The 26,239-nt window shown below is 41.1% G+C and overlaps 1 protein-coding gene across 5 annotated transcripts in view; it reads right to left on the bottom strand.

Annotated features, from left to right (window-relative positions):
* Positions 1–1,542: 1,542 nt before the first annotated feature.
* The window catches only part of RBM20 (RNA binding motif protein 20), a 107,827-nt gene continuing 83,130 nt past the window's right edge, over positions 1,543–26,239 (bottom strand). For 3 of the 5 annotated variants that reach the window (XM_064431270.1, XM_064431267.1, XM_064431271.1), the window contains 12 exons: positions 25,715–25,776; positions 25,470–25,561; positions 25,034–25,125; positions 21,002–21,145; positions 20,363–20,494; positions 18,455–18,534; positions 16,975–17,656; positions 15,037–15,135; positions 12,962–13,628; positions 10,469–10,588; positions 9,650–9,771; positions 1,543–5,787 (listed from right to left, as the gene is read on the bottom strand). In XM_064431270.1, coding sequence (XP_064287340.1) covers positions 5,677–5,787; positions 9,650–9,771; positions 10,469–10,588; positions 12,962–13,628; positions 15,037–15,135; positions 16,975–17,656; positions 18,455–18,534; positions 20,363–20,494; positions 21,002–21,145; positions 25,034–25,125; positions 25,470–25,561; positions 25,715–25,776 — 2,403 coding nt within the window. In that variant the 3' untranslated portion in view covers positions 1,543–5,676. The remainder of the gene's footprint in view (positions 5,788–9,649; positions 9,772–10,468; positions 10,589–12,961; positions 13,629–15,036; positions 15,136–16,974; positions 17,657–18,454; positions 18,535–20,362; positions 20,495–21,001; positions 21,146–25,033; positions 25,126–25,469; positions 25,562–25,714; positions 25,777–26,239) is intronic. The other 2 variants (XM_064431268.1, XM_064431269.1) reach the window with 2 other exon arrangements.

Below are 26,239 nucleotides of genomic sequence, written 5' to 3'. Positions count from 1 at the left end.
GCACAAACACAGCACAGTCCCAGGGCTGAGAAAGCAGAAGGGGGAGGCTGCTCCACACAGTGCCTGCCAGCCCAGCTGATGTGCCAGGGCAGTGTCCCCCAGGCAAGCCCCACATCAGCCTGGCCCAAAGCAGGCAGCAGCACCCCCAGCTCCCTGCATGCCCTGGTCCTCCCTCCTGGTCAGCTTCCCACAGAGGGTCCGTTTTTGGGACAGCCTTGACCTGCACTGCAGGGCAGGCTGGACAGCCCTGCTGTTTTACAGCCTGGCTGTCCAAGTGAGGTCAGTCACAGCCTTGTGTCAAAAGGCCAAGCTGATGTTTTGTTCACCTGTGAAGTTTTCCAGACCAGAGTTCCCTTTTCCACCAAGAATATTAAGCATGACAAAACCTGGACTAGAAACCTTGTGTTTGAACACAACAGTTTGGATTTTTTTATGTGGTATGGATGTATGATTTCATTTACTTGATTCCTATAGTGAGAGATTCACATCTCCAATTAGATGGTATTACACAAAGTTTCAATACATCCAGGACAGAAGAACTGAAACCATTTGTGCTTAAAATATATGGCATGTGTGCCTCACCTGCAAAACAGTTACTTAAAAGACACTGATTTAACAAGCTGGAGTCAGAAAACTGACTGCCCATTTCTGCCCCTTTCCGCAGCCATTCAGTGGGGCAGACAGGACCTATTTCCTCCCAGAGAGGGGGGTGGGAGGTGTAGCTCAAGCTTTGCTAATGTCCCATGCCATGCCTTGCACATGGACCAGACATTGGTGTCTCAGTTTTCCACCCAGTGCTCTCCACTGAATGAATTCATCAGATCTGGTGGTAAAATCTCCCCTCAGCTCTTGTCCTCTTTGCAGTCTTTAAATATTTAGTACAGAAATGTCTGTAGGTCACCCTGGCTGAGGCTGAGTATTTCCTCCCAGGAGCTCTGGTTGGTGGTGAGCCAGGGAGAAGGCCAGAGTGGGAAAGGTCCTTGTATAGCTGGGGTGGCACTGGGGAGGACACTGCTGAAAAGAAGAAGAATCAGGAAAGGCAGAGGGAGAGCACAAGGGAAACAGAGGAACTGGGTAAATTTAAGGGACTTAGGTTGAGATGACATGGAGAAAGTTCCTGGCTGGGCAATATTTTATGTGAAGCTTCAGAAGGCTGAGAAGACAACCTGGATGGAGACAGCAAAAAGCCAGTGGGAACAGACAGGTTGCCCAGTTCATTTGGAAATAAAAAGGGAAGTAAGGACATATCTAGAGGGACAGGAGTGGGTAATAACAATTAATCATAATTACAGAGTGAACTGCTGAGATGTGCTCACTTCAACTTCAGCACCAGCTGATGGCAATCACTCACAATGTGTACAGTGGGAGCTCCCTGGGTAAGAACCACGAACCACAACTTGTAAAAATTATATTTAACAGCAAACCTTTTGTGCCCCTGCTTCATACTTACCCCTTAAACTATTTTTTATTCATTTTGATTTTTAATAGATCCCCTGGGAAACTAGAAGCATGTTGTTTCTGGGACAATTGTCCACCAATGTGTATGCTTTATAATTCTCTTTATTAAAATCTTTCTTAAGAAACACAAATTAAAACACTTTGCAATCAGTTACACAGATCAGTTAATATTGGTGACAGTTCCTACATAATTAAACAAGTACTAACAAATTTCAACTGTTTACAAACCAAAACTTAAATTAACAAGATTATATAAGCTCAATAAATAGTACATCTGGTCCAGTTCAAGTATAATTCAACAAATCACAGCCTTAATCCTTAGAGAATAGAAAAAAAAACCCTGAATATAACCAGCCTAACACTAATTTAGTGTTAAAGCCAATGTGGAACTTTGTCTGATCTAATGGGGCAAATGTTTAATTCTTTCATTTTTTTTCTTCAAAGGAAGTAGGTTGCAGATTGACATTAAAGACTATTTGAGATCAATGCAGATTTCACAGAGATGAAAAACATAGTCCCTATTATAAAAGTGCAATCTTTGGTTGAGATGTATTGAAATGGTTTTGATATATTAAGGAAGCTCCTTTTTAAATATCAATATTTGTTTGGCTACACCTGAGCCTGCTTTGTCTTTTGCCTGCTTATATATATAGATATGTATATATAAATAAAGAGTGTGGATTATAGTGATGATGAATTATGCCAACTAAAAAAAGTCAAGAGTTCAATATAATAAACCAAAAGAAACAACACATTTTTACACCAGCTGAGGAAGGTAAGGGGCTGCCTACAGCAGAATTCTTTCTCAGCAGAATAGGTAGTAGAGAGAATTTGAGGAGTGCCTGTCAGCATTGCACGATGGCCTGTTGGAGAGGGAAGGAGATTATCTCTGAGTCCTCAAAGTGCATTGGGCTGAAAACTGATCATGGGCATCATTAGGAGCTAATTGAGACTTGGGATTGCTTTCAAATGTTGACGTTTTGGGGAGAAAGGACCTTCTCAAAAGGGGAAGTGCCCATTTGGCACAAAATCTCAGGATTTTGCAGACTGCTTTTTTGTCAGACAGAGCCCAAAGGGATGGGGTGTCCAAACTACCTCTACAAATGTCTGGCTCTGCTCAGGTCTGTGGGGCTGGGCTCTGCACCTGCATTGCTCACCTGAGCCACCTCCCTCCAGAAGAGGAAACTGCACAGGGCAGAGATGCCCTCTAGAGCCACCTCCTTCCTCAGTGGCAAGCAAGGGCCTGTAGCTGTGACCCAAACAAGGTGTCTGGAGCCAGGACATTTCCTGCTGAGCCTTGGTCAAGACTCTACCTCTGGAGACTGAAACTTAAACGGCTGGGGACCGAAGGATACCAAGACCCACTGTATCAAGAAGGGATTTTGTATTCCTAATGCAACTATCTAGGGGGAAAAAAGGTTAAATACAAGCAGTGAATAAAGGGAGTGAACTTGGTTCAGAAGCAGAGGAGGGGGAAAGTAGATTGAATCATCTCCCATAAATCCAAAAATAAGCCCCTGGGTAAATACTCATTTTAATTATTCTTCTGCTGCCAGTCAAAATCTCATGGTTACCTGCTGCTTTCCCTGCCTGCCTGTATCCACCTGTTGTCTGTTTTCAGAAAGTGTGATTTAAAGCTCTTTGGCCTGGGAAAGTCTTTGTTGTGGATTTGTGCCTTGCCTATAATAAAGGCAGTGGACCTGTAGCTTCTGCTGCACTACAAATAAAGAATAATAACAGTGATACTTTTCTCATTTGAGGTTACCTGGGGATAAAGCTGCTGGAGGCATATGACTTTGATATACAGTCAGCTATGTCTCACATCCAATTAAGCTTAACCACATGGTCTAACAAGCTCCCATCAGGCTGGTGAGAGCCCCAGTTTGATAGCAGGGTTAGCTTCAAAGATTTGATGCTTGATTTCCTTCCCTTGTGTTCAGTTTGTGCTGAAGGGCACCAAGGGAACTTCATATTCAGATGATACATGACCAGCTAGAGAGCTGCACTCTAGAAGACAATTGCACAATCTTTACTGCCATTTTCATCATCTTACAGCCTGCAATACAAGCTCTTGTCCTAATAGCCCTGTGCTCAAGTTTCACTGCAATGTGAAAAACAAACAGTCAAAGGAAAACCCAACCCTTGAAGGAAAAATACCTGGTTTGCAATATTGGTGGGTTTTTTTCTTTCCATGGGGGGAAAAAAACCAAACCCCCTACCAGAAAACAAAAAAACCCAAAAAACAAACAAACAAACAAACTAAAAAAAAGAAAAAAAAACACAAAAAACCCCAAAAAAACCCCAAACAAAAACCCCACCAAAAAAAACAAAAAAAGCCCCCACCAAATCAAAAAATCCCCCACCAAAAAAAACAACCCCCAAGACTAAAACTAAACTAGCTGTTTTAAATGACAGATGGACACAAGTCTTAACATACTTCAAGCCTGGACAAAGGAGGATGTAGGCTGTAATGTTTTTCATTTCCCCTTGTCATTTGGTAGGCTCTGTCTGAATCTGGGATGCAAAGAATCCCTCAACTTGCAAGAAGCAGGAATTCCAACTATGAAATCTGAACCTACCTCTGGTAAAAATGAATGGAAAGCACAGGCCATGGAATGGAACAGGGCTTCAGGCAACAACACCAGGCACCTCTGAGAGACACTGCCTGGCTACAGGGTACTTCAGAGAGCGAGCACAGCTGCTGGCACAAGACATAATGGAACAAATACTTTGGTGGAAGCAGCTTTGGCAATTTAGCCACTTTGCAGTATTGTGCAACATCCCCGTCATTCTTAGGGAAAGCTAGAACCTTCTGGGAAACTGTTTCCTCTGCACAACATCTAAAGAGGACATCCAGTACCAGCAATTTTTACAGAACATACTGTGATGAATATTAGAGTCAGGCAAAGAATGGAAATGCCTGCAAATCCCCATCTACCCAGACTGCACAGGCCATTTTATAAACTCTGGGATCAATCCTGGCAATGCTTTGCATGCGTATTCACTTTAGTACACAAAGCCCTATTGAAATGAACCAGAAACTTGTACAGTGCATTTCAAAGGGACTTTGCAAAATACTAAGCAACAACTGTGCAGAAACAATAGGTCATAATAATGCCAGAGCTGCTGGTGCATCCTGTGTTCTCAGTGCAGTGCTCCGTGAGCCATCATTTGTTGTATTCACCTTAAAAAATTCAGGGAAATAAAATACAAAAACAATATTAGAAATCTGGCGTCTTTCCATAAAAACCAGGAAAATTCAACGTTGCCAAGCTGAGGAAAAGCAAGCTTTAAAGAAAACAAAAAGACCCCAAAAGCAAGGATCTTGAATAAAATGTCTAAAAGAGACATGGTCCAAACATGTGGCACTTTAAAAAGCCTCTCATGAGAGTTTCAAGTCTGTAAGACTCAAAGTTGGCACCCTTTAAAATTATCAAAAAGAAGAGTTTCAAACACAACGGTCCCTGGAGAACACCCTGACCACACCATGGAAAATGCTGAAACCAGAGCAGGCTGGCTGTCAGCACGTGCATTTGAACTGCTCTTGCTGAGCTGGGTTCAGGCTCTGAGGTCCCTGGGACAGACTGTGGCTCCCCCAGAATTCACACAACACTGGCAGTGTACAGTCAGTTCTTGACAACACAAACATTTGTCATTTCACCAAGCTCTAAGACATGGAGGTGGGTGCTGATGGGGTTTACATTATGCCATCTACTCACTAGTTTTAGCAAAATGGCTTTATACCTATCTCTTTATCCTATGCAAATCCTACTTCTCACTGGGGCAATGAGTGAAATGGCTGAAGGTATTTTAAGCAACATTAAAGCCTATAAATAGTCACATCTCCTTTCCTTCCAGCGTCCACTGGAGGATGCTGAGTGTTTCTAAGTACTCCACCTGACCTGACATGTTACATCAGAACTAAAACTTTAAGAATCCCTGAGAATTCTGATTTAATCTAGGAAACCACTCCCAGCACGCAGAGTGTGAGAAAGAATTGCTCCACTTCTAACAGATATGCCAGCATTGCTTCACCGTGGGAAACAGTTTCAGGCATTTTGGTTTTTAATGGCACTCTGGGCATAGATGCATGGAACATGCTCTTTATTTCCCCTCCTCTGTACAGTGCAAATTGACAGTTATATCATAGAAATTTAAAATAAAAAAAAAAGTAAAGTATCAGCATTCACTCATTACAGCTCTTCCAGTTCATCTGCATCATAGTTTTTTCTTTGCAAAGTGAGGAACGATGCCAGTGTCATCCTGAGGCAGAGGGCTCCCTTCTTCCTTCATTTTCAGGCTCTCTTCTGCAAGCTGGGATAGATACTTCTGCAATCACATAAAAAAACCAAAGCATTGTTACCAAAACTGAAAATATTCAACAGAGGATTCTTTATGCCTCTTCAGAGCTCTAGCTCTTCCAATATCTCAAAAGGGAAGAAAGCACACAGAAGCCTCATTTTGGTGAAAACTCAAGCTAGAAAATATGGCTGTGTCAGACAAACTACCTGAACACATGCAGAGCCTCAGCAGTTCAGAGGTTTACTGTGTGCCACGGGGGTGAACTGGTGACAGAACAGGAGGACTCTACTCCCCATCAGTCTGTGCAACCAGACCTCACCTTGTCTCTTCTCCCCTGTGCTACAGGGCAGGAACTAACTCCACTCAGTCACTGAATTCTGCCAGGAAAGCACTGGTGTGTCAGAACATAAATGTGATTTCAGAGTCTAGATTTAAAGTTTATATATTATATTTCAGCATGTCCAGTTCAGAGATACACCTTTTGTACGAGAACATTTTGTTTGAAGGGAATAATCACACTCAGTAATAATTAACACAAGTTAGCAGTTTGGCTAGAGTATTTACCTTTATTGTGTTTCTCTAAGATAAAGCCTTTCACTGCTTTGGGTACTCACTGAGATTCAAGAGAGCAGACATGGCCAGTGAGGCTTTCAGCCTTTTGGCAGTGCTCTTGGCTGGCAAAGCTGCACACAAAATGGATGATGAATGAGTATGGGTCTCAAAATAGTGCTCAAACTATTTATTCAAGGTCAGCAGACATAGAAATGGATGGAAAGAAGCTTTTTCAGCAGCAGCTAGTGCAGAGACACCTGGGAAATTCCAACATAATAATGCAGAGGTATTCTTCTTAATGATTTACACACATCACATACATCACACTCAAGAATAACTGATCAACACATTATTAGGGTCATAGAACTTGTTTTCTAGCTATTTACTCATTCTGATTTATTTTGAAAAGACCCTTTCACATCACTGCAAAATTTTCTTTACTCGGAGGATTTCCCCAGAGTAGAGTTTACTCTTTGGCATTCATGAGGAAGAGATTAAATGAGAAATGGCTGTAAAAATCCTAAGGGCTGTGTTAGAATTGCCACATTCTCTCAGATAAATACAAGTTTTGAACATAAGAGGTTCATCTGGAAGTTACTCAGCAATGGTAATGAATGGACATACCCATGGACTGCACTCTTATTACTCTGACTAGAGACTGGGCTGTGGAAATTACACAACTCTCAGTCCTGATCTCTGGGTGCAAAACTCCACGTGGCAAAAAGCCAGAGTAAATGTTACAGTAGGATACAGAGATATAGGGACCATAAAGGCTGGGAGACGTGTTCTGTACAGCGTGAACTGTAATAAATCACTAACACTTGTGCCTGGATCACATAACCCAAGCTTTTGGGGCTTTTCATGAGCACCGACCAAAACAAGACTGAGTTTCATCCACTACCTTTAGCTGATGTTGCCAGCTATCATGAGTACCACAAACACCAGATCTGAAATTTGCAGATTCAGATTGATATACAGAAAAATGGCAGTCAAGCAAAAAATGTATTTTTTTTTCATTTAAATATAAGTTTTGACAAATACTGCATAAAGCCAGTGGAAAACAGGATGAAATACTGCACTGAGTTGCCCAGGTAGCTTCCACCAGATGAATGGTGACAGCTTTCTGTAGCTGGAGGAAGTGGAGGAAGGGATGGCAAAAAATATGGATTTTTTTTTGGATGTGGGAATTGCAGTGTTTCTGTAAATACAAATACCACCTGGGAAAATTTAAAATTACAAAATGTCTGCAAGGCTGACAAAGAAACAGCTGATTTTTAAAATCAGGGATTGATGTTATTTGGGGGGCATGATAGTTTGATAAAGTTGACTAAACTTACTTCAAGACAAAACTATCATGATATAAACAAGGCTTTTGGAAGAAAATTGGCAAACAAGATGTTCAGTGTCACATTCAGATCCAAACACTGAACATATATTTTGGATGTGGCTCAAGGAGATCACATGAGAGACAACAAGTAGCAAATCAACTATAAAATTGACTCAAATTCGTGACACAACCTGGGACACTGTTGTTGTCACTGGATGATGGCATTTGGCATTCAGGAAGGAGAACAGGGACACTGCAGCAGCACTCCCAGAGCTCCACTACAGTCAGAGTCCCTAATATCCGTGGTGGATACTCTTGTTAACTTGCATCATCACAGGAGAAGACTCATATTCCTTGCAGAATGCATAAATTATCACTATAGCAACAAAGAGGGTTCTAGCAACACAGAACACTGATTTGAAATTTGCTAAGTTTCCACTTGAGGAGGCAAAAGTTGGACGAGACATTTACTTCCTGTATGTAATAAGATAAGAAGTATGGCTTGACAGAACACCCTGTTTTTATTACTGCATTTGGCAGATTTAATTTTAACAGCTTTTATAGTCTTTGTTCTTTTATCTCAAGTCAGTGTTAGATATCTACCACAGTACTCATGGGAAATGTCTTAATAGGGAGAAAAACAGGTTATTTGCAGACTAAGTCAGTTTTAGTTGGGCCTGTTTCTTATGACTTTAACAAAATAAGTTAGAAAATTAAAAAATAAAAATCCCTCTTCTTCACATGGAACCAGTTTCCAGGGGCATGGGCAGGAGTTGCAATCTTTCTTTAGTAGGAGTTTCTTAGGGACAGACTTGCATGGGATACACAACCTGCACTGAGTGGTGCCACCTCTGGTGAATCCCTCTGGGTTTTTTTGTATGAAGCAAAGAAAGGAATGCAAACTGGGCACCTCTTTTTCAAGCCTGCACTTGGAGGGTCCATTATGAACAAGCATCAGAGCTCTGTAGGAAGCCTTTGGAAGCCAGAGGCCTTTGTATAATTACAGCTATGGAACTTCAGGAAAGCCAAGAATAAAATTCTCCCAGAGAAATTACTTGACTGAGTGTCAATGCCTACTAGCCAGCTAAGGAAAGAGAGCTATTACTTGAACAAGAGCAGAGGTACCATATTTACTGTGGGCAGAGGGAAGGAACAGAGACAGGAGGAGCAGCTCTGCTTTGCTCTGCCGTGACTTTTGCTAGGAGTATGAGAATGCCAGCACAAGTGTGTGTGTAATGTACACACCTTGCTCACAGGTAGGGAGCCAAGGCCAGCTCCTCTGAGGAGCCCTGAGCATGGCACAGGCTGTTGTGACTGATTCTATTGATGGTGTGTCTCAAAAGTGACAAAGGCAGGTCTTTGAACTGCAGGCACACATGGTCTCCCTGTGCTGTTATCAACTGCTGACATGTTTGTGTTACATTCTTATGGAGCAACAAGCACTGACATGCTCCTGCATATCCTGATGGAAATTACTCAGCAGTGGTGCTCTGCACACAGGGAGGGGATTTCAGCGGGTCACAGGAAATGCCTCACAGAGCCCACATGTCACAGGGAGCTGTGAGCTGAAACACGTAGAGAAACCCACACCAACACAGAAAGGGGTCTGGCTACATCAGACAAATACCATGTTTAATGCTCCTGGAACTAAGATGTACTGAACACTGCTACTGCTGGGGTCATTCCCAGGGACACAAACATCTGGGACCCTCTGAAACAGGGAATTAATGATCTGAGTTGCATGCTGTGCTAGTGACAAGGACCAAATGTAGATGAGAAGATGAAATCATCACCTGGCTTCATTTTACCTGCAGCCCAGAAGTTGATTTCAAGGACCTGAGAGTGAGAAATTAGCATGCTAATGATTCAAACTACTGAAAAGTTTGTTTACCTGAATTTCACTTCATCTGAATTCTGTCCACAGACTAAAAGCTAATTTTTTATCGCATCATCTACCTACACAAACCACTCCATAAGCTTGTTGTTCGGTAGCTTCAGGTGTGTTTTTACCTGGAGATTTTTGTAGTGAACAGTACTCCTGCAGTGACTTGTCTTTGCTGTCTCTTCATTTGTGTAGAAGAGTCCACAGAGCTTGCAGTAAAACCCAGTTCTAGGCACCACAAATTCCACACCTATTGAGAAATTCTGAATTACATTAAAGTGTCAGTTTAAATCCTATCCCTCCCATAACAAACTTGTTTTCAAAGAAAAAACATGCTATTTAGTTAAATATTAGGAATAGGAAACTGAATCCTGGATTCACTTCTCTATTTCCCTAATTTTGCAATATTGATCTGCAGTTTAAATCTTGTGCATTGAAAACACACCTTTTCTCTTTTCTCTTAGATATACAGGCTTTAAAATATATCTTGTCATAATACTGACTAGAAACTTCACTCTGTAACATCAAGGGCTAGAAAAGCAATAATACTTTTTAGCAGTAAATGAATGTTTAAGTTGCACAGATTGCCTTTGAGGATGTACTTCTTCCAGGTGTTTTGCTCATAATCAGTATTTACACAGTAAAGCCAATACTTTTGCTTACACTATATGCCAAAGACTTTTAAATTACTAACTATTTTTTTCATCTATATTTCATATATAGTCCAAGGGAACTTATTTCATCTCATCAGCTGCCTTTTGCCATTCATTTGGAATGAATTAGCAATGATCTAGAATCAAAAGGCTGTTTCTTTCAACAGCTACCCGTCTGTCAGATACTCTGTTCCTTCTCTCCCCACATCTGCTCTGAAAAACAAATATAGCAAGTAGCCTTAAAGTGACATCTTGTTGTAAGCCCTGGGTATTGCAGTGGGCGGCCCAACGTACCCAGGGGAATGCTGAGCTCGGTGAAGACGTCCTCTTGTTCCCAGCCTGCTGCAGAGGGCCTTTGTTTAGACTCTACCTCCGGGTATTCCAGAGATCTCATTTCCAAGTACCTAGAATTTGCTTAACAAATGAATAAATGTATTGAATGAAAACAGTTTATTAAAGAGATGTTTGTGAGCTTCTTGGGAACACTTTCTGGGTGGATCTATAAATGAAGTAAAATCAGGAAAAAATGCTTTTCCATTCTAATCAGAGGCCTATTTAGTGCAACTCCAGCAGCTGTACAATGGCATGCAGTCACTCTGATTTCTCCCAGTAGACCATTTTTCTATTTCTAATTTAATGCTATGTTTGGAGGGGCTTTTGTGTTTTAATCTCTATATAGAGCTATAATATCACACACCTCTGGCAGAAGCAGGGCCTGACTGCAGCTTTGTAACCACATGTATTACTGCATGATCAGAGGTGCAGCTGGGCTGACACAGGGGCTGCTGAGACGGTCCTGGGGCAGCAGGACCTGATGAATACAATTCTCCAAACCTGCCTTTTGTAGGATCCCTGTAACATCACTGGCATCTTCTCCCTGGAGCCACTCTTCTCCCATCCTCATCTCTCCAAGGGATAGTTCCTGCTTTATGGCTCCCAGCCACTAAAAGATTTTAGTTTCTGAATAGTAGGGATGGGATGGTTGGTCCCTGCTGGCTGACATTAATTGTCACAGCAGGAGATTCAAGATGTGGAAACACTGGATTGATTTGCTGAGGTAGATCTAGCCAGTCAAAAGAACAGATGATGTCCCTTCCCATGATTTCTACCACATGAATTAATTTTATTTAAAAAGAAGAGAAATTTACTATCACAGAGCTACAGAATTACAGATAAACTGGTCTGATTCCTCTTTTTCAGCCCTTACATCAAAGTACTACCTCACTTGCCCTGACAAAATTTCTATTGCATTGCAAATTTCACCTAAATAAGGGATATATTTTCTTATAAAACAAACATATTTTGCCCAAATCAAACCCTTCCTGTCTTTCAAGTCTGTAGTTCAAAGATCTGCAGATTCTGGCTATGAGAATGAATTTTTTCATCACTTTTAAATATGTCTATTTCCTGATTTAAAAGAAAATAATATAAAATTCTAACTGGTTGGCTTTCAATTTAACTTTAAACCTACCCCAGGATTCCAATACTGCAGCACAGAACCTGGAAAACCCCCAGTAAGCTGGTAAGCTTTTCTTAAGACACCCAGGGCCTTTGCAGCAACTAAAGTCCCACTTGAGTTGATCTCTGTGCTTCTGAGCTGGCAGCTGCATTTGTAGAGGGCCTAGAGCCTTGGACTGCAGATCCCAGATAACGAGTCCATGTCAGAAACCCGGGAAGCATGAGAGGCCCTGGAGCTTCCAGGCTCCCTGCTGACAAGCTGGAAGCTGAGATGCTGGAAACACTAGTAAATATGCTCTTGAGACACCCAACTCTTTCATCAGCTGGCTGCCCAGGAAGCTCAGGAGAGCCAACTTTGCCCTGCCCAGTCCCATGGCAATATTATCTCCAGACATGCAAAGTCTGGCAAGGTGTCTTCAGGCCAATCAGGTAAGTATTAAAAACCAATGAGTTTCAAATCTGTCCTGCAGGAAGAAGTTAGCTCAAAATCAGATGTTCACATTAAATGTTTCCAGCATTGCACTCTCAAAAATCTTCCATGAGCTTCTTTTCAAAAGCCCTTGTCCATCACATGGGCTCTGGCAGCAATTAAAAAAGAGCATTTCTGACCAATATACTCAATGTAGTTTTTCACTTCATCTCACTATGCACAGCCCATTTGCTCAAGCATCATGACAAGGAACTGAACTGACTTTCAGACCTCAAGATCCCTTTTTTTCTGATGGTGAAAATATAAATAGGTAGCTATGATTACATTTATTGACATTATCTCACAGCATATCCTATCACTTATATTAAAGGCAGCATGCAGTAGATAACAGGACATAATAAGGCAAGTCCTTGCAAAAGGCATATATTTGCATGAAGAGGACTGAGAAGCAACAATCTATGCATGATATCCATGTTAATAATGCTTCAGTACAGTGTGTAAGAATATCCACCTTGTCCAGGAGCCAGCCAGACATTACAGATATTTTTCTGTTGACCTTCAGAGACTGTCACTCATTTCATTGACAATTCAAAATAAATTTAGCAAGGCACTGAAAGACTTCAGCTAAACTCATGTGAACCTTGACATGACAATTATAGCAGCTTATGCCTTTCAGAAAGCTTGCAAGCTGCTTATCATATTTCCTTTACACTATTCATCTAAGAGGCTCTAATGATTTAGCTTGGCCAAAAGCACTGGGGTTCTTTTACTAAGCTGCTCCAAGGACAAGCCTTGATACTATTAACGACACTTATTCTCGTTAGCAATAAATTTCAGTCTACCCTCAGAGAAAACATGCAAGGCTCTCTGCAGGCTGAAGGGAAAAAAGCAGTAGTTACCCTTGGCCTCTGGACACTCTTGGCTTCCATGTCTTGTTTCTTCGCTAGCGTTTTTAATGAGCGTTTCCGTAACTTCTCTGCTCTCAGCTCCTTGTGATCCCATCTGTTTGTAATCATCTATAAACGTATCAGGGAGCTGGAGAGTCTCTTCTTTCAGATGAACAGAAGGTATATGGTGATCTTCAGGCTCCAAATGAGTGTCAGAGCTCTTATCAATTTTTCCTTCCTTCTGCTGGCAATCAGACTCCTTAGCAGATTGGTCTTTCAATTCCTCTGGCTTCTGTTCAGGGTCCAGATTTAGGCTTGATGCTTCAGTTGCAGCATCATCATTATCATCATCCTCATCATCTTCCTGACAGCCACTAGAAGCTGCATTGCCCTTTGCTGCTCTGAAGTTTGTTTCTAAAGCTTTATGGGCAAATTTGTCTTCACTTCTTGTTAAGTGGCTGTGATCATTTTTCAGTTCTAACACGGTTGCCACACAGGGACACATTTCTGAAGAAGCTTTATTTTTTTGATCAACTGGGACTATTTCTTCAAGCTCAGTTATATCAGGCTCCATAATTAAATCATCTTCTCCCACTTCATCCACTGTCACTAATTCCTCCATGTTAGCAGGATACCAGGTCTCACCTTCTATTTCACTTCCACTCTCCCAGTCTCGGTCCTGTCACAGATGTAAAACATTTGAGAGATTGGTGATTACAGATAATCATTGTTAAAAACTGGTCCTTGAAACCAGGAAGAACCTTGACATGGCCATGTCTAACTCTTCTTGTGTTTTAGTTTCAAAGAGTGATATGCCTTGGTGCTGTGATTTTATACCTTATGCACAAGGACAAAAAAACTCTATTGAATTATCACATAAACTTGTCTTTGTGAAGATTCTGTAACTGCCTTGGGGATTGCAGTATCTCCAGTCCCCCGCTTCTTGCTTTTCTGTAAGCAGTAGAGCAAGGCACAATGTGTCACACTTTATTATGCAACTGATGCTACGATGTGATCCCCTTCCTCTGCCTCCTTCTCAGTGCAATGAAAGTATATTGATCCCCATTTGAGCCACTGTGGCTTTCACTTTCCTGGACAAGGTCCTTTAAATTCACAGGATGACTGAGAAAACATGGCTTTCTTCTGCAGTAATTTCCTTCCACCAGCAAGATCCCTCTGCCAGGGACTGTGCTGGGAGCCACTGGCCTAAACCTTAGGAAAAAGCAGGCTTACAGTTATACTCCAAAGCACATATTCTGAAATACATCATACATGCAGTTTCAGACTTACAGGACTTGGGCACTAATACTGGACTTGAGAACTATTAGAATTAAAAGGTATATCTTACTTTTAAGACACACTTGCATCTTAGATTTCAACTCCCAGACTCCTTGTGTACACATAATCTATTAATAATCTGTATTCTCCTCCTCTTTGGCCATTCCCACACTTCCCCTCCTAGAATCCTAAAACAGCATGAAAACTCTGTGAGCTGGCACTGGTCTTGCCAGGAGATCAGTTTTCTGCAGCAACAGATATCAATATCTTCCATATTTGACCATCAACCCATGACCCTACAGAAATGAAGCTGGAGGAATTCCAGGGACATTGCTGTCCCCGATTGCAATGCAGCAGCAGGGGCTCTGTAAAGGCATTATTTAATTAAAACCAGAAACAATCAGGAGACTGCTATCTATAGTTCATAAGGCCAACGTTCTAAAAAGTATTCATGATAGTCCCCTCTTTCCCCACTAACTGACCACATCTCCTATTTTTGGGCATGGTTTGCAAAGTTACCCAGTTCACTTGGGCATACATTCCTCACAGCTGCCAGTGCCAAGCACTACGTATGTGAAGCAATGTACATGAGCAAAGAGTAACTAAAAAAAGAGTTCTGGAGACTTCAGGAAAAGCTGTCCCTTAAAGCAGAGGTCAAGATAGGGCAAGCTAATTTAGACAACCTCCTTCTCCAACCCCTTTATGTGGTTTTTCATGAGGAGTTAGTATTTCATTTGAGAGAAAGTTCTACCAAACCTGAGGTTTCAATCATTTTCTCAAAAAAACTACACCAAGAACGTGTCACCAACCTTTTCTTTCCTTGTGTTTTCCAGAATATCTCCAGATTCTTTTCCTTGTTTATTATCTGAAGGTGAGCTCTTCACTGGAACTTGCTCCTCTTTTTCAAGCTAAAATAAATACATATACACGTATAGCAACACACAGTGGTGCTCTAGTATGTTTCTATTCTGGGTTTAGAGAAGCAAAGTCACTCACAAGGTCACATTCTTTATTTCTAAAGTTTATGCAAGTCAACTAGGCTGTGGGAAAAGACCCAACAATAAATTCCATTAGCAGAGCTGTACAAATAAGAATTAAGAAAAAGAATTTTAAACAAAATTAGAGGTGTAATTTATATCACCGAATTGGCTGACAGACAGGTGGGGGAGAATGTCAATTCATTAAAATTTCCAGCCTCCACTCTTCTGTTCTCTACCCACATTTGTTATGTTGGCTCAGATGTGGTAAGAAGAGCAGCAGTGTTAAACTGTGCAGAAGACCTCGACTGTTTTGTTTATTGACACAGGATCAGTTGAAAATGGAATTGGTTGTACAGTTCATACTTGGGAAGAACAAAACCACAGTACTACCTCATATTTAGTAAAAGAAGGACAAAGCAAAAGTGAGTCCAAGACATACAAAACTATTTCTTCCTTTTAAAATAAATTACTAGCAATAGTCCCCAGAGAGGTATGTCTTTAGCAAAGCCACTGTAAAACAACTTGGAAAACATGCAGAGGAGTGTGATTTAGGATGCTATCTTGACATTTCTCTCTGACGTCTCCTCCCAAGGAACCACACATCATAGTAAAATACCAGCCAAAGGAAAAAGATGATAAAATGTGGTACAAACATGCTTATCTATGGTATGAGGCAGTGCTGCTGCTGGTTACAGACTAGTGAGTTACAAATCTAGGAAATTCCACCAACTTAGCCCCACGGGAGAAGAAAGTCAACTGGAAACAACCAACAATGGCCCTGGCAGCACAAAGGCACAAGCAAGAGATGGAGCCCTGGTCAGCCAAGCACCTCTGCAGCCTCCTGTGCCAAGAGACCTGGGGGTGGATGGCAGCAGCTATCCCTGGGGGACTCCGGGGGTGGCAAGGTGGCCAAGAGCCAGTAACCAGATCCCCAAGGGGTGGGGATGTGAGTATGGGCTGTAGTGAGACTGAGCAAATGAGGCATCTGGATGGGTTCCCCCCCTACTTCTTCCCAGAAATCCACAAACATTGCCACTTTACCACTGGAAGTATTTCTCCAGAGATTGCATAATTTTATAGGTGAGCTGATTCAGTGGTTTCTGTCATGGGAAGAGATTTATGCCAGAACACTGAAGGGAGTGGTGTGAATTATCCCTGCCACAGCTGAGGGTAGGGATATATGATTAATAGAAACAATTGCTCTCTTGAGTTATCCAGAAAGAAATGTTTCTCATTAAAAGTCCATTCCCCATTGTAATAGCATAGCAACCACTTCCCTGTATAGACACTGTGCACCTCTGTAAAGTATCACTTAATTTCCAGATAACTCAGTCCTCCACACTGGCAGCGGAAGCAGGTGATGGATGCAGAAAGAGCAGCTATGGGGCATTCTGCACAGAGTTAGCAGGAGGACAATTGCCTCTTCATACACAACTTTCATGCAAATAGCAGACTGTCACTTGGTTTCATTTCCAGCTGTCTGACCCCATCCCCTCATTTGCTACCCAAAGGTTCTATAGACACAAAATTATAATGTCCATATACCCAACACCACAAGAGTGTAATAGGTCCGCATGGTCTGGGCAAAAACACAGACAAGATGGCTTCCCAAGACTTCTTCTATTACTACATTCCCTAATTTTATCATGGAAAAACATTTCATACTGCTGGCATCACACCTACAACAAATTCTCTAAGATATTTCAGAAAATGTATTACTTCACCACTTACACTTCTTCTTACATATACTTTTAGATCTCTATTTACCTCATTCTCAGGAGGTCTGGTTTCCTTTACATCACTGCCTTCAGCAGTAGCATCTTCTTGGTCTTTTTCAGTTTTCTTCACTTTATTCTTATCACTTTGTTTTTGCCTGGAGCCCTCAGATGCTTTGCTGTGCTTCTGTTCAGCTGCCTCCTCCCTGGCAGTGTCCTCGTAAGAATGCCTGTGTTCCCTTAACTTTGCCTCTTCCTTTCTCTTAGATCTCCCAGGTAAATCCTGCAGCTGCCTCTGAAACTTGTCAGATTTTGACTTAGAGGATTTTCGGTAATAGTCATCTTCCCTGTTCTTGTAGCCAGATGAAGGGTGAAGTGACCCAGGGGAACCAGTCTTTAAGTATTTTTCCCGGTGTCCTCTGCCTCCTTCAAGCCGTTCATCCAAATCAAACTTGTCCAGTTGTCGGGAATAATGTTTCCTCTCGTGTACCCACGTGTCAGTCCTGTCCCTCTTCTCGTCCCCATTCTCTCGCCATTCCCTGCTATCCCTTTCCTCTTCCCGTCGAGAATAGGGGGACTGATCCCATGCCTCTCTCCCATTTCCCCAGTCGGTCCTGCTGGTCCCCAGCGGGCTGTGTGGTGAGCTGCAGGAAGTGAAGCTGGGCGTGTGGGAGCGAGGTGACAGCGAGCGGCTTATGGGGCTGCGGGAGCGGGGCCTCTCAGGGCCGTACCTGCTGCAGGGGGAAAAGGCAGCTGTAACTGGCTGACCCACTGCTGTCTACCAATTCTTGTACACTGGAAGCTCATGGGGACTGCCCTGGGGACTGCGAACCTGAGACCCCAGGCCTTTCACAGACATGCACTGCACAGCTGCAAACAGTGAACAGGAGAAAAGGCAGTGTCATAGCCACAGAGCTTAACTAAATCCCCACAGAACTGTCAAGAATATATTCATTCATCCTTAAAAGCATCTCATAGGGGTTTAGCATTAAAAGCTCATAATATTTTAATACCTTTACAATGACCCTAATGTGTATACCCTTAATACTCAGCTAGGGCATCTCTGACACAAAAGTGACAAAGGCCACCTGTTTAAAAGAGATGTTTTAGGGCTGTGATTCCTCTCCAATTTTGCTGAAAGTTCCAGAAGTCAGAGAACAGAAACGTACCCAAATACATTTTAATCTGAACTGCCTCCTTCCCATTAGATCTCAAAGCACACCCAGCATTTATGCTTTTCAGTCAACAGGGAGGAGAGTGGAACAGTTTCATTTTTATGCTCTTACATGCCAGACATACTTTCTAAGACATAATCAGTAGGAAAGAATTATTTTCATAAGATGCACAGTTTCAATTGGATCTCATTATACAGGCCCTGTACCAACTGTTGAACAATATGAAAATATATACTATTTTATAAGTGAAATCCAAATCAGGAAAACAAATTAAATACAAGAGGGAAGCACACAGATAATGCTCCTTCTACCTGTAAGTTTACAGACTTCCAGTCCCAAACTTTGGAGACACTTTACCTGTCCACTTCACGCAGCAGGTCCCTCTCCCTCTGTGAGTGGATGTCCTGGATTATAGCAGCCACATTCTTACCTGGTTTCTAATAAAAACAAAGACACTGTTTAGCATGCCACGCTATTCTTCAAGCTGATACAGGTGATTTGCCCTTCAAGAAACAGTATCCATGCTTCCTTCAATTATACTCTAACTAGAAATACTTCGTTTCAGTGTTGTGGTTACACTTGCTTTTGTAGCTGGCTTCGCAACAGCACGATCAAAGCAGTAAAATGATACAAATGGAAAATGTGCTCCATTACGTTGTAGCACTCTCATCTCATATTTGGCTGCTCTAACAGGCTTTGAAAACTAGCTTGTTTTCAAACCTTGTTACACAATCACTACAGAGCATCTTCTAGCAACTGGATCTAAGAGGAAACAAACCAGACAACTTTTTTGATACAGAATCAAATATGTATAGCAGCCTATCTCTGATCCTCTAGGTATGAACTGCGTTCTCTTGATCTCAGAGTTATTCATTCTGGAGTGTAGCTCTAAAGGACTATGTTTAGGAGAGCTATGTGAAGGAGAGCTTCAGACAAGCTAAGTGCAAGATGTATACTGGGGTGTTGATTACTCCTAGGTAGGATGCCCTACACGGGCTGCAGTGTTCACAGTTCCTCAAACACTTGGAGCACACACAGATGAGCAACATAATTGTGCAGGAACTCAGCAGTTTGTAGCAATATATGCTAGCTCATGCATATTTCCCTCTTTTTATTTTTATTTTCTTGCTTTCTTTTGTAAGCAAAATAATTCCATGACCTGACAAACTGCCATTGGAAAAGCGGAAAAATCTTCCTGGAATCTAGGCAAACTACCAAATTCTCCTGGGTAACTCCTGCCTCTCTGTCAAGATACACAATCTCCACCACCGAACATCTGAACCCCGCCCTGTACCACATTAGGAAAGTCTGCCCTGATTTATGAACTTTTGGCAGCTCATTTTAAGTCTCCTTAAGCTAGTATACACATACAGGAGAGAAAGAGGCTTTTCCAAAGGTCAAGCCAAACCATCCGAGTTCCTTTTTTTTTCCTCAAGGCTCATAAAGGGACTCTTAACATTAAATGGGAACATTACAGAGCTGTTCTACAAAATAACTTTGTGCTGTGTTAGGTAATACAATATGGAGCTCTTAAGCTCTGCATTGCCAGTTCTGGTCCAAGTCACCATGAAATAAAATTACTCTCTTAGCATTACATGGCAGTATATAAGCCTCTATAAATACTTTCACAAGAGCAGTGATCTCTGGACATCACTCAAGTGTCCAGAACAGAAGTGTCACACACTCTACAGAAAGTCTAAAGAATATTGCTCTGTTTTGACTCTATGTTAAAAGAAAAAAATGAAATAAAAACCCACAAACTTGCTTTATAACTTAGATAATGCACAAGAAATAAAAAGAAATCAGTATGCTGCTTAGTCCTGTTACCGCTACTTGGTGTCAAGACCGTACTATGTCTCAAGCATGGAAGCAGTGAAAAAAGCATTGTTCTGGGCTTAATGCCTGACTAAAAGTATAGACCCATCTTATTTTTGCTGACATGTTGTATCTTACACATGGCTGTGTTTTAGACCTTTGTTAGACCAAGCGATGTAGGGAGCCTGCTCACAAGGAAACTCAGAAGGGATTTTTTGAAATAATGGATTGAAAGGATCAGAGAAAATGAGGTCTCTTCCAAGAGTTACAATTTAGAATAAGATCAAGTGTAAAAGATTGATAATACACACTCCTTAGTTTATCTTTATTTCTTTTTCTATCATATTAAAGCATTAATTAGAAATCAGTAACTAGCAAGAATCTTTTAAAATGCATTCTCCAGATGTGTCATGGAAACTCATATGATTTGATCAAGAATGACCATCTTACCTTCAGCTGCAATTCCTTGTATCTTTTAGACATCCTAATAAGTAACTTGTCATCATTTATCATAGCAGGTTTTTCTTTGTAGTACTGTACCATGGCTTGAGCTGCTTCACTGTAAGCCATTTCCAGAAAGGCCTAGCACAAATTGAGAGAACTTTACAATCTATGACATAATTAAGAATACGAAGTACAAGAGAGAAAAGGTAGCACAATACATTTTCTCTGGATGCTTCTCATGCAAAATGTCTTGATAGTACAAAACTGGGTAGCTTTCCAGGCCTGAAGCCAAAATTATAATACTCAGTCCATTTCTCATTCTTTCTTTAACTACAATAATAGTTTCAAACCAGCTATTAAAGCCAATATGTCACCTTAGAAGATGGTTCAGTTAAAAACTAAATGACTGGTATCTAATCTTCCTTTAAACAAGAACTTGTTTAGATGTGGTCATGTTTACATCCTCGCCTAATTCAGTGACCACCAACTTTTTTTTTCACTTCAAGAGCAGGCTTCATATGTTAAAGTTTCTATTGCTAAATAAGAGGTTTTCCCCCAAAGACTCTGCCTTTATGTTTATGTCTTCATATCTTTATGTCTTTATGCCAACAGATGTCAACACTGGTAACCCCACATGTACAGTACCTGATTAGTAGATTTCATGAGGATATAGTTGGTGACCTTTCCAAATGGGAGGCCCAGGTTAATGACATCATTCTCTGTGCAGCTTCCCTCGGGGAGGTTGCAAATGTGAACAACTCGACCCAGTGTAGATTTCCTCTGAGGAAACTGGGGGGAAAAAGCCCAACTCAAACCATGTTTTTATGTTAGATATTCTCTTCACTAGATAACATCTTACATTTCTGAAAAAAAAAATTAAATGCTCTTCTCACCTGCTATTAAGAAAAAAATATTCTTTAAAACTTGCATTTTACAATTTAGAGGTTTAGAAGTAAAAATGGAAATGGAAATGCTTAGTTGCAGTAGAGGTTGCAATGCAGTCTCCATCCCTGGACTTTGCAAAGTCCAGAGAGGATTTCTAGAAGGGAGACTGTCCTGCAAACAGGATCAATACTCCTGCAAAAACTAACTGCTCACTGCAGTCCTTGCTGAATTTATGGATATAGGAGATCAGTTTATGTGACTACATGGATGTTCAGGATAGTAGGGACTAAATTTAAATCCTTCTTCATGGAACAGACTGGGCCTGGGGTAAAAGCGATCCCACTTGACTTGTGAGAGAACACACAGCTGTACCTGGGGTTAGAAAACCTGCTACTTTTCCCTCTCACTGCACCAACACACAGGAGGAAGGACTTCCCCCTGGGGGCACAGTGAGCACTGGACATGCAGAGAGGCAGAGCTCCCAAACTGGGCTGGCACAGACACAGGGCACTGGAGTGGTGATCACTTCCCAAGGGTGGAAGTCTATTTTGGAGTGCTGGGGCAGTTCCGAAAGAGGTGCCCATCTCCCTGGCATGGGAAGCAGCCTCTACACTCCCTGTGCAAAGGCATCAGGGTACAGCCAGAGAGAATGTTAATTTACCATAGCTAATGACAAGGAAAACGTCACTCACACAGGATTAAATCTTTCCAGACTACCTCCATGTTTGTGACCTCTGCATTAGGATTTTACTGAAGAAGTAACTCTACCTTCGGTTAAAATTGTGCCATTCAAGGGAAGATGCAAATCATGTAATCTTGTGGGATCAAGTTCACCAGAGCCATCACAAATGTTTGGCTTGTCAGCAAGTTCACAAGTTACAGAGCTAATGTTATCTTATTTACACCTCCATCCTGTTGCCTTCCCTCCAGACTTCACCACTTAACCATTTGTGTATTTCTGCTGCATTAGAACCCTACATTACACAGTGATCAGCTACTGAGCTTGCATCTCACACAGCGCACTCAGGTGCATAAGGTAAGTCAATGAAGTGCAAAAGTCCAAAAGTAAGGTTTTTATTCTGGCAGAAAAATAAAAAAGACCTGATCCTGGAAAAAAGATGAAGCAATTCAACACCAGTTGAACAGAAAAGGTAGTGATGTCTGCACACATCTGGCAAGGCAGCATGTAGCACAGAACAGAAGAACACTACTACAGCTAGAGGAAAAGGAAAAGGAAACATCTAATACGGTCCCAGTGTAAGAACACCCCAGGTCACCAGTCACCTTCTGTTTGTTTTGTTAGATCTGTTAAAAGATGGTATGTAAGAGTCTATTGGACTAGAAAGGCTCAGCTCTTCACTGCCTTGGCTGCAGAGCCCATGTTCCCACACACAGCCCTCAGCACATTAAATCAAACAAATGTAAGACATTGCCACTTCCCCACAATTGGCAATGGCTTGAATTAGAATGTTATGCCATAAACCTGCTGTAGTTCTTGATTAAGAAGTGGTCACATACTCATGCCAGAAGTCAACAGGCTGTACCAAGCAATAATCTTGTCAGCTGATTGCAGTTAAACTGGATCCATTCATTAAACAGAGCTGTAAATCATGGCCAGAAAAGGAATATACACCTTCCATATCTACAATCAGGAAGTTAGAGGAGCTGTTGTATGACAGGTGTTGAATATAATTTTCAGTAAGACTCGAAGTTAACTTTCTTGGCAACCAATGTCTACTACGAGTTATCAATGTAGCTGCATGGCTATTAAAAAAAAACAAGTCTAAAAAAATTATGTACAACAGCAAAATGCACCTCATATTATTTACAATATTATTTCACCCATCCAATTTGGTGATTTTTTATTACAGCTGCTTTCTTACGTTTGTTGTTGCTTCTTGCTTTTCAAATTCTTTATCCCTTTCTTGAGCTTAACATGAAATTTTTCTAAAGATAGTAAAAAACTGCCAATCTCATCCCTCCAGTGCTAATGGCTCACCATGCCCAAGTGAAGACTGGTAGCACTTGCCTTTTACAGAGGGATAGAGTTATTTGCAGATGGACAGCACAGAGCAAGCTCTTCCAGAAATCTGAACACTTTGTTTATGATTACACGCAGGGTCAAGTGTAATCTCCTACTGCTCAGTTAAATGGCAGCAGCTTAGCTGAAAGTGAATACTACCATGCAAAGGTGTAATAAATTATAAGCCACCTGGGTTGCAGAGTGAATGACAGCTGGCAAACTCAGTCTTAACACCTCTAATATAGCTCCCTGTTCATCCAATAGGCTTCTGAAGAAAAAAGGGATTTACAGCATCCAGGAAAATCAAAGTTATTGTTTCTTTTATGTCTCAAAATACTGCAGGTCATTCAGAAGAGGACTTCTTCAGGCAGCTTAAATGATAAATAGTGACAGATTCTAAAGAGAAATGACACTGGTATTAGCAGTGATTTCATTTGTTGTGAAGTTGACAGACATGATGAAAAGGAACATTCCTCTGCACCCACTACTAGTCCACCTCTGACCTTGGAGGCAGCTGTCATGAGCAGCTCTGCTCTTTGCTGGCCTGCACTCACAGTGTCTGTGACAGGCAGAAGCTGAAACCCCTTCAAATAACCTCTTGCACAGTAAAACAGCACTGTAGAAAATCGGTTGGATTAAGGAAATCTGGGTGAACTTTCTGCAAGCAGTGCCTGATGTGAACTGGAGTGCCACAGGGACACAACTCAGCCTGGCTTTTCAGAGTGCCTGATACCACTTCAGGAGAGATATATACATAAAAGTTAACAAGGTGAAAAGTTGAACCCCTGGATTACTGCTGCTATTCCATGAACGCCCTAACATAAGTCTTTGGTGTGTCCAGCTCTAGTTGTAGCTTTCTGATATGTGATGAGTTTCATTTTAACCCTAACAACTTTGTATTTTCATTATGAATATGGTTTGCTTTTATTTCCCTTATCCCCCCCTTTTAAAATGTTCCTGCTTTGTCAGTGTGAGAACTCCTTTTAATGTTGTTTCTTTTTTCTGGCTTTTTTTGATTATAGAGCTAGGAACTCAAGTGTGCATTAGAGCAATGTACCTAGGTACCTGTGTTGAATGCAGGGCAGGGACTAATCAACCTAAACCATGGAAGGCTCTGCATCAAAACAAACTTGCTGAAAGGCTACCAGTGACAGCAGAGGCTATAAATACTACACTAAAATAAACTAAGGAAAAGTTAATCCAGTATAATGAACTGATCTGGGACCTCCAGGAGAACAACAGTGAAGCTGCAGTCACTGTCTTTGCCACTGTTGCTATCTGGGAGAAGGATCTCAGTGTGAGAGAAGCAGAGAGCAATTACTACAAATAACCAGAGATATAGAATGTTGCTTGATGGGCTCAATATTGAAGGTAACTCAAAATTAATCCAAATCTTCATTCCAAGCTGGAGCTGACCTTCCTGGGTCAAAAAGACTCAAGACAATGGGGGGGAAAAGTCAATGGAAAACACACACAAACCTATTCACCCACCTCCCCAAATAACTCTGACAAGGAAACAAATGTTAGCACTGGGGAAAAAAAAAAAGAGGCAAAAAAAAAAAAGGCAAAGCAAAAACTACCACAAAGTTCATATTCAGCCAAAATCAAAAGCATAAAAGAACTGCAGGGAAGTTGAAATTACAGAGTGAATATTCAAACTACTGTCTAAAAAAAAGCCTTCAGAGTTTTAATTCCAGTAAGCAGAAGTGGCTTCTACAAGAATCTCAACACAGACACTTAAGTACTTTTGCTTAGGTACTCACTCTTACCCCTGATGGAGGAGAAGAAAATGTAGGACCTGGCTGGCCAAAGGATCTTGCTGGTGTAGCAATAAAAGATGCGCCAACATTTGGTGGATAATCTAAATAATGGATTACACACATTTCATTAAAATCTTGGCTCATATTAATTGCATTAATGTGCTCAGTAAGCAATGCCCCATTTACATAGTAAATAATTTCATAGTCTCTACACCAAATTATGCACTGTTTTGTTGTATTATGAAAACAAGCTATTGTTTGAAAGAAAAAAAGTCATATTTCAAAGAGCACAGTATTGGCTTTCTTTTTTTTGTGCACAACTTCTCAAAATTCTTCCTTGGAAACTTTTATCACATTTTATTTTAAAAACACAGTTCTCCTCAGAGACTGATTTCCCTTTCAACTAAAAGAAATGTTTTTAACTACTGCACATACAACCATTCACCTTCGATACCAGATGGACTGAAAACTGCTGCATTATTTGGCGATAAATGCAAGGTTCCATCTGCTGAGCTTAACATACACCGGACACCAGTGCTGGAAAAGAAAGAAAAGAACTTTAGGGACACGCATGACATACCAAAAATATTGAAGCTTCATTGTTAGTCAGTAAATTCCCAGTGGAAAACCACTGAAGAGATACTCTGTTAGCAATTCAGTTTGAAGAATTCACTTTAAAATAATACTTACTTATCTGAAAAAGCCATACATTTTTGAATGTGAAGACTTCCTTTAATGTGCTGATCCCAGTCCTATGTTGAAACAAAGAGACAATGAACACAGGAAAAATCCTGAGACAAATTTACTAAAGATTATTCTTCCATTCAGTTTACCTTATTTTAAAAACAATACTGAGATGCTGAAGATCAAAGTATATGATGTCAGAGCCAAGCACACCTTCAACCAATGCATTTACTGGTTCATTATTTGAATGTTAAATTATCAATTATTTTACAAAAGGAAACATTCTCTGTATTAGCTTTTGAATTCAGTGTATTTTTAGTAAGGGAGTTATTTCACTCTTGACAAGACCTCATCCTGCAAGGTGCTAAGCACCCTCCATTCCTGCAATGTCCATAAAGAATGTGTTCAGTATTCAAGGCAGCCAGGACAGTGCTTATTATTTCACTAGATCAGCAACATTTGTTGAAGTACATTCAGCTGTTTACATTTCTATACTCCAATTGAGGCAGCGCATTAAACACCAACTCACAG

Source organism: Passer domesticus, chromosome 8, assembly GCF_036417665.1.
Source record: "Passer domesticus isolate bPasDom1 chromosome 8, bPasDom1.hap1, whole genome shotgun sequence".
NCBI lineage: Eukaryota > Metazoa > Chordata > Aves > Passeriformes > Passeridae > Passer > Passer domesticus.
The sequence above is the reverse complement of the archived record's forward strand: the minus strand, read 5'-3'. Positions and strand labels throughout refer to the sequence as shown.